The 8,738-nt window shown below is 40.0% G+C and overlaps 1 protein-coding gene across 1 annotated transcript; it reads left to right on the forward strand.

The window, feature by feature from the left end:
* Nucleotides 1-540: 540 nt before the first annotated feature.
* Nucleotides 541-7,854, forward strand: LOC120564312. Its single transcript, XM_039809162.1, has 7 exons — nt 541-1,081; nt 2,154-2,239; nt 3,623-3,699; nt 4,937-5,917; nt 6,026-6,178; nt 6,505-6,597; nt 7,687-7,854. Exons 4-7 carry the CDS (start codon nt 4,937-4,939, stop codon nt 7,852-7,854), a joined length of 1,395 nt encoding a protein of 464 aa, XP_039665096.1. The 5' UTR covers nt 541-1,081; nt 2,154-2,239; nt 3,623-3,699.
* The last annotated feature ends 884 nt before the right edge of the window (nt 7,855-8,738 follow it).

The raw sequence follows: 8,738 nt of genomic DNA on the forward strand, positions 1-8,738 counted from the left end.
TTTGCACGTATAGCATGTGTGTTTACATGGCAGAATATATTGGAGGCACGTTTGCAAGTCCTAAAGTTGACTCAATTTTGGGAGAGCGTTGAACATGCGGGCACTTTCGCCACCGTCAGCAGATTTTCGCTCATACCGCTGTTCTCATAGGGAATACATTGAATCCACTCTGCTGATTCAGCAGCATTCCCAGTATTGTTTTCAGATTCTTCATTCTTCAACTTTCTTTGGTCGCCTCTAACTTCTGCATACCTTCAGCTAAAAAAAACATTCAAATATCAAAATGTTTAGCTCTTTAAGCACATGATGGGACTTCAAAATTTTTTCTGCTATTTATACTTTTTAAAATCTTTCTTTTTTTAAATGTTTACAATTAAAGTCAATGAGAGCAGGCTTCAAATCCTCTTCTACTTCAAAATGCTACACTGTAAACCCGGATTTCATATCTAATCAAACATTTAAAGTATAATGTACTTACATGATTCAAATCGATTAAGTTTTGGTTGCATTACTAGCAAATTTAAGTATGGTATACTAATTTGTAGACCTAGTTGAGTCTGTGAATAACTTTAAGTGAAATGGCTTAAAATTCCCAAGTTTTTGTCATGACCATCTCTCTAGGCTACATAAAGTTACAACGAAGCCACAAGATCTGAACATAGGCTATTTTTTTTCAGAGTTGTATGTAATCACAGCAAAATTAGGCTACTAGGCTATTGTATTGTATTGTATAATAGGCTATTTTTATTCATTAACACAAACTCACGGGAGTTTTGTGCATAAATAAATTATATTACTAACATTATGGTTACGTTAGGGCCGTTGCTTCCATATATTTCAATTTAGTTTCTGAGAAATCACAATTTCTGTTGTTTCCGTATGTCTTAAAAACACCAACTACAGTAGGCCTACTCATGAGTATCCGTGACGACGCTCCGCTCTTTCATGCAATGCACGATGGGAACGTGAAAGCCGTCACTTTGCCGCCGTCCGCGTGACTGTCTATGCTTTTGGCTGAGAAGACGTCACTTTGCCGCCGCGCACCGGACAGTCCAGTTGCTGCTAAAACTCGCCAGAGACGGTAAGTAGCTTTGATCTCGCTCTCCATTGTTTAGCTAACGTTGCTGCTGAGGACTCAGTCAACTTAATGTTTCCGTGTTTGTGTGTGGATACAAGGGGATGTTGGTGAGTAGTGGGACGCTAATTTTAACTAGGTTGGCAGCCATTTTCACCTGCTAGCTAACGTTACAGTTTGAAAGGTTTTTTTTTTCACTTGGGGCGCTGTTTGTGAGAAGTCCAAGTTAAGCAGTTTGACGTCGATGGACATTAACATTGCCACCCGTTAGCTAACTTAGCTAGCTACTTAGCTACTTTTCACACTGGAGGGGCTTTTTGTGAGTAACGTTAGTGAAAGACATTTTAATAAGTTCAACGGACATCACCTATAGCCACCGGTTTGCTGGCTTAGCTAGCTAAATTGCCTTTCTTGCTTGAAACGCTTTGTGAACTTGGAAAACTGTCGTTTTAACCATAGACAGTATTTTAACCAGTTCAACGGGACATTTTTCACCTGTAGCGTCTTGGCGGACGCCGCCCCGCTTTGAACCGCCTCTCGACATATTAAAAGGCGCCACGGACGAGAGGCACGCGCATTAATTTGGGGGTCGAAGGGAGCGCAACCACGTTGTAACGTTACTAACTTTTTTTCTTACTTGAGGGGCTTTTGTGAGTAGTGTAAAACCGTTGTTGTAACCAGTTCAACTGGACATTTTTCACCTGTAGCGTCTTGGTGACACCGCCCGATCCACTGAAGGAGGGATACGCACTCGTGGGAAGAGTGTTAGTGACCACATTGGATTGTTTTTTCCTAGTATTAAATGTGAATGACAACTTTGACCCTTCATTTTATTATTGTCTAATGCATGACATAGGCTCCGCTTTAGTGATTATTGTACCTTCAACCTCTTAAGAGAAAGTGAATTGCAACCGGATTAACGCTATGCAAACTGAGTATATTAGCAATACACCCCTAATAATGACATTATGGCTTTAATGTTAGCTAATTTGAAAATACAGGTATGTTGTTACAATAGACTACTGTAGCTTATATAAGTTCCCTTGTCTCTTATTTTCTTTGTTTTATTGTGTTGCAGGTCATGGGAAGAGATCCTTTTGAACCCAAGATCCTGAAATTGGCAACAAGCTGAATACCAATCTCTGAAAAATATGCTTTGGAAGTGTAAGTATTGCCCTCTTAACTGTGAAAAGAGAGCACAGCTATTTAAACATTATAGGCTAAAACATGGAAGTTATGCAAGAACAGAGCCCTTTCCTTGTTTACATCAGGAATGTCCATGTACATTTAAATCACTTAATGCACTAAAAGTACATTTGTCCCGCCTTCACACCAAAATTCCTGATCAGCAGCAACCACATGTAGATGCACCAGTTAAATTTAGCTGTCTGTCATGTGGGTTTGCCGAGTCTTGTTCTCAGACCGACTACTTTACTCACCTGCGTACTGCACACTTAAAAGTAAATCATAAAGTCAGGTGCCCATATAAAGACTGTAACTTTGAAACCAGTATCTACTCCACTTTCAAAGCACACAAGAGTAAAGTACACCAGGACCAGAACTGGAAAAGGTTCAAGTCAGAAATCATTGGTTTGGATAATGTAAGCGATGACAGTGATGCCGCACAAGACCAAATGTCACATGCTGATGATATGGACGATTTAGAAGATGTCAGTGTAGAAGCCAGTGAGAATGATCTTCGTAATTTAGAAAAACAGCTTGAGCACAACTTAGCATCTCTCCTGTTAAAGATGCAAACTGTCCTGCACATACCAGAGAGTGCTGTGCAAGAAATGATACAACAGCTTTGTCAAATCAATAAGCTGTCACAGCCACTTCTGCATAACAGAGTGAGGGCCGTACTGAAGAAATATTATGTTGACATTAACGAAACAGTTGTGAGAGAGGTTACCAGTGTCGTGTCAGAAAGTAACATAATTGCATTTTGTGCTAAAGATGGATCCCTAGGAACTGCTAAAAGGAGAGCGGCCTATGTACGTAGAGAGTTTCCACTTGTGAACCCCATTGAATATTGTGTGGAAAAAGGCAAAAAAACACTTGCATATGTCCCTATTGTTCCCATGCTCCAGAAGTTGCTGAACAAAACTGACATATTAGATAAAGCCATGTCAGAAAAAGTCCATGTCCCACAGGAATATAGATCATATGTAGATGGGCAGTGCTTTAATGAAAACTCTCTTCTTGCAAGGGATGAGTTCACAATTGCTCTTGGACTTTACATTGATGACTTTGAAGTAGCCAATCCTCTAGGAACATCAAAGCTGAAACATAAAATGTGTGCCATATACTGGGTCATTGCCAACATACCTGCAAAATATAGGTCAACCCTTAACTCAATCCAACTTGCACTACTGTGCAATACCTCAACAGTCAAAGAGTGTGGTTACGCTAAAGTTCTGCAACCTCTTATCTATGATCTTAAGTCATTGGAGCAAAATGGTGTTTACTTGGAACAACTAGGTGAGAGTGTGAAAGGCACAGTCTTATATGTTGCTGCTGATAATCTTGGTGCCCACTCCCTTGCAGGATTCCTGGAGAGCTTCACTGTTGACAAGTTCTGCAGATTCTGTTCGGCAAGCAGGAGTGACACACAACGCCAAGAGGTATGTTCTGGTTTCTTTAAACTCCGAGACAAAGACTCCCATGATAAGCAGGTGCAGGAGGTGAGAGAGGACCCAGCATTGAGTCAGATTTATGGTGTGAAAAGAGCATGTCCTTTAACTGAGAATCTTGAGCACTTTCATGCAGTCACTGGTTACCCTCCTGACATCTTGCATGATATATTGGAAGGCATTGTTCCAACTGAGTTGTCCCTTTGTCTTAAAGACCTGATAGACAAGGGGTATTTCACACTAGAAATGTTAAATCAGGCCATCAGGTACTTTAACTACACATTTACTGACAAAACAGACAGACCTCAGATTATTGGAAAGGGATTTTCCGCCAAAAGGACCATTGGTGGAAATGCCCATGAGAATTGGTGTCTCATAAGGCTCCTTCCATTTCTTATTGGTCACTGTGTCCCTGAGGGTGACAACACTTGGGAAATTGTCATGCTTCTCAAAGATGTGGTTGAGCTAGCTGTTGCACCAAGGCATACTGAGGAGACACTGCATTTTCTGGACTGTAAAATAGCAGAGCACAGACAGCTGCTGCTGTCAACATTTCCAGATTTTCGTTTAAGGCCAAAGCATCACTTTGTGGAACATTACCCTCAGCTTGTTAAAAAATTTGGTCCCCTGTCTGATGTTTGGACAATGCGCTTTGAGGGGAAGCACAAGTTCTTTAAAAAGGCAATTCGCAATGTGCAAAACTTCAAAAATGTTGCCATGACACTTGCTACCAAACACCAGAAAGCAGTCAGTTACCACCTTGACTGTAGCTCTTTTTTCAGACCATCAGTTGAGATGACAAAGGTTACCCCAGTTTTGCTTGCCTCTTTCCCTTTGGACGTTCAGAGAGTAATCGCGCGAAACATTACAGAGCCTGGGTCGGTTCTTAATGCGTCATCTGTCTGTGTAGATGGAATCAAATATCATCCAGGCATGATGCTCTCTACTGGCTCATGCTCAGGTCTCCCTGAATTTGCCCAGATTCAAAAGATTGTGGCTGTTAACACAGAAATTATGTTTGTTTGCCACAAAATGACAGCATGGTATTGTGAGCATTTAAGATCTTACCAACTTGTCTGTAATGAGGTCCCCTCTCTGGTTGTGGTTCAGATGTCAGACTTGAATGATGTCTTCCCATTATCAGCATATAGGGTACAAGGAGAACTTATGGTAACACTGAGACGATATGTTATTTGCTAAATAACTGTCTTTTATCATGTTTTCCCAGATGGCTGAGCAACAGAATATAACCATGAGGGTTATTGTCTCAGAGGGAGATATAAGAAAGATGACCACAAAACGACCTGACACACTTGACGATTTGATTGGCTGGCTCAAAGGCACTCTCCAAGCGAACTATAGTTTCACCTTACAGTACCAAGATCCTGAATTTAACAATGCACTGTGTAACCTCACCAATCTCTCTGAGCTCCCAGAGAAGCCAACAATCAAAATCATCCCTATGATTGAGCTTGTACCAATCTCAGGAGACACTGAACCATATAGTGACACAAGCAGCCAGGCAGACACAGAGATCCTGTCCAGCTCCTCTCTGGACAGAAGTTTTCAGTGGCCAGAGGTATTTGACGTTCCCAAATTTTCGGTTGATGTTGAGTACAGACTTCGTCAAGGTAACCTGTTGTATCTCAGGGATGGAACCTATCTTAAGGTGACAAAAGAGTTGAAACATGATATCCTTGAGAAACTGGCTGAGACCATGTATGCATTTAAAGCATACCCAGCAAAGGAAGATTTTGAAGCCTTTGCAAAAGCCTTAGTACAAACCCACCCGTGTCTCAAAGAATCAGGGTCATCCTCCGGCTGGAATGGATGGAAGAACAGTCTGAAGTTCAAGATGGGTAATTATAGAACCAAAATGCGCCAGCTTGGACGAGTTGATGTCACTGTCAATGGTGGTAAACGTGGAAGGTACACTGAAAATGGCGAACCTCCTCACAAAGGCATAAAGAAGCCAAGGAAAGGGGAAATAAATTTCCTACCTGAATATCCAGAGGGGAGGGATGACCACAACCTGGAAGAAGCTCGCCAGGTTTTGGTCAATGAAATGATGAAGACAAAACCAAATGGGTCCCTTGTGAAGAAAGAAATGGACCTGACGTTTGCGCTTCGGAGAAAAGAAGTTGTCCTAAACAAGCCTGCCATCAGCCAGATGTTACATCGATGGCCAGCTCTTTTCACAGAAAGCCAGGTACGTATGTTGAGTGTTTAAAAAAGACGTATGTGTCACTGTAATGTTGAATACAATTTTTTTCATAGATTGTTTTTAGCTTCTTATGCAATACATGTTTTGTTTCAGGTTTGTTACGAGTTCACCAGAGTGGTGGGGAAAAGTCTGCAAGAGAATTTCTTTGATGAACTTGACCGTTTCTCTCCAAGGCTGATGGACCTCTTTAGGAAGAAGAAAGGCCTGACCGGCCAGCTTTTGGCTGAGCTTTTACGTCAGACAAAGGTGGGTTTGACTACATTAATCTACTACCTCTTTCCTTTCTCTGTTCATCTCTTTTGTCTTTTCTTTCTTCTCTGCTCTTTATCTTCTCTTTCTTTCTGTCTCTTTCTTTCTTTCTTTCTTTCTTTCTCTTCCCATCTCATTTCCCTTCCTTAATTGTCTCCTTTCCTCTCTTCATTACCTAATTTTCTTTTTTGTCCTCTCCATTTTGCTCTCCTTTTGTCCTCTTGTACATAAACATTGTGTGGAATTTCTGGAATTAATTTGATAAATACATGAGAGTATCCTTAGCAAGATATGTTTTGACTCTTGTGTCCACTATCTTGCAGACCACTGAGCCAACAGACATCAGGTGCCTATGTCTTCGGGGATTGCCTGTCATCTTGGCGGATGATTCTTCTGCCTTCTTCAAGACATGCTCTGTAAGTTTAATTTTTTTTGTAAATGGTTCAGTTGCATGCTCCTTTTGTCTAATGTTTAGCTGTTAATGAATACTAGGGTTGGGCATTGTTTGGATATTAACGATTCTGATTCCAATTTCGATTCTTACTTTCAATTCTGGTTCTTATCGATTCCGATTCTTTGAGTGGTGGAGTTGAAACGGGTCACATGCTTATTTCACAAATAAGAGGAACGTTTTATTTTGATTCAAAGGTGGGTTGCACTTTGACGGGGCTTTTTCAATGTAAAATAGCACCGGAAACCAAAACTTGCGCATGTTAAATTTGGAACCCATGATCAGATTTGAAACCAAATCCTCCAAACGATTCCAATAAAGAAACGATTACAATGGAATCGTAATTTTTGAAACGATTCCAAGTAGGAATTTGTTCTCAATGCCCAACCCTAGTGAACACTGCCATTCATTTTCTGAATTATTTGATCAGCATCAGTGTCTCCATTAAGTCTCTATTTTATGGCCGAACAAAGATAGCTTACCCACTTTCAGTCCCAGTCCTATTGAAAAGAAGTAGAAAATTGCTCCCAATAACTAAGGTTGTATGAATCCTTTTACATTTGCCCAATTAGTTTTTTGACTTTACTGTCACCAGTTGGAACTTGTGAAAATGTTTTTGGGTCTTTAACTCAAATGGGGAGTTCTGATTGCACTTGTTAGATTATGGTTGCTCCAGTCATGAACTAACTTATTGTGTATGTTACTTTCAAGTGGTAAAGTTAAAAAAATAAATAAAAAATAAAAGCAATTAAGATGAAAGGGACTGAGAGTCATTAAAAAAAAAAAAAAAAAAAAAAATAGTTTCAGCACGACTGATTGAAAGTGGGTAAACTCCATATTTGGGGCAAAGTGTTGCAACCTGTACAGATCCGAATATGGCATTTGATAAAAATTCAAGACTGGTATCGTCCTTTTAATATAAATTACTTTCAGTGTGGTTTATATTGTACAATGCTTTTCATTATAAACCGTCACAGGTTATTTTTGGTGGACAAAACACCATTGTCTAACTGGCATGTTTATGTCCTTGTCAAAATGTTTTTTCCACTGTTAGGATGTAACTGACAAGGACTCGTACAGTGACACTCCAGTGGGAATTCTCTGCCTTGGTCAAGAAAATACCCAGCTCAACCCATCCAGAGTAGGGATCATCTTGGAAGGGTCTGTGGTAATGGATGAACTGGCCAACCTGCCTCAGGCCTGTCCTTCTTTTCGGACTTAGGACTGATCTATGCCCTGCACCTGGACTACCCCAAGTGCATGAAAAACACTTTCAACTTTATTCAGCAAGTAATGCTCAAACTGGGTAGAAGTGAGCTGGTACCCAAAATTCAAACTTTGAAAAATCAGCTGGAAGCATAAAACGGGGTTAGAAATGGCTCTACTACTGTTCCAGGTTTGTTTGGCCCAGTTTGTAACGTTGTACTTTTATGAAAACATGTTTACTGTTGTGTACGGTTTGGGGTACATGTGTCCTATGGTATTTGCCCTGATTTTTGCACAAGATTCCATGACAGGCTTTGATAAAATTTTATTTCAAATGAGTTGGGTATTTTAGTTACATTACCAACTAAAAGGCAGATGTCTTGGTGCATTTTGGATTTTCAAGATATTTTAGTCATGTTTAGTAGGGCTGTGCTCGATTGAAGAAATACTTAGTCGACTAACAGTCATTCAGTTGTATCGATTAGTTGAATTAATCGGCAGATCTGTAAATCTGAGTTTCTCTGCAAAGAGTCATGCAAAAGCACCACTTTAATTCTTGTGTTTATCAGAGATGTGCTTGTATGTTTCGTGGAAATAAGTCATTCAGCATGAAAAAAGCATCAAACATGACTAATGGACTAAAGAAATCTAAATTGACTAAGACCAAAACGACCGATTAATCGACTAAAAGGGAGCAGCCCTAATGTTTAGTCATATAAATGGGAATGTTAAAAAAAAAAGTTAAAATTTTCCCCTAACAGGAGTGTAGGCTATAATACAGTTTTAATGTGATTTGTGTGATAATAATAATGTGATAATGATGTACACATGCTTGAGCATGTAAGTGTTTTGTTAGAATAGAGGCATGATGGTGCTAGACTTCAGGGCATGAATGACACA

Source organism: Perca fluviatilis, chromosome 8 (assembly GCF_010015445.1).
Source record: "Perca fluviatilis chromosome 8, GENO_Pfluv_1.0, whole genome shotgun sequence".
Lineage (NCBI taxonomy): Eukaryota > Metazoa > Chordata > Actinopteri > Perciformes > Percidae > Perca > Perca fluviatilis.

Excerpts from the sequence above, each read along its gene's own strand:
- LOC120564312 (XM_039809162.1), top strand. The coding sequence starts at position 4,937 with ATGGCTGAGCAACAGAATATAACCATGAGGGTTATTGTCTCAGAGGGA. Across the intron at positions 6,179-6,504 it reads AGCTTTTACGTCAGACAAAG|ACCACTGAGCCAACAGACAT; the intron begins GTGGGTTTGACT and ends ACTATCTTGCAG. Across the intron at positions 6,598-7,686 it reads CCTTCTTCAAGACATGCTCT|GATGTAACTGACAAGGACTC; the intron begins GTAAGTTTAATT and ends TTCCACTGTTAG.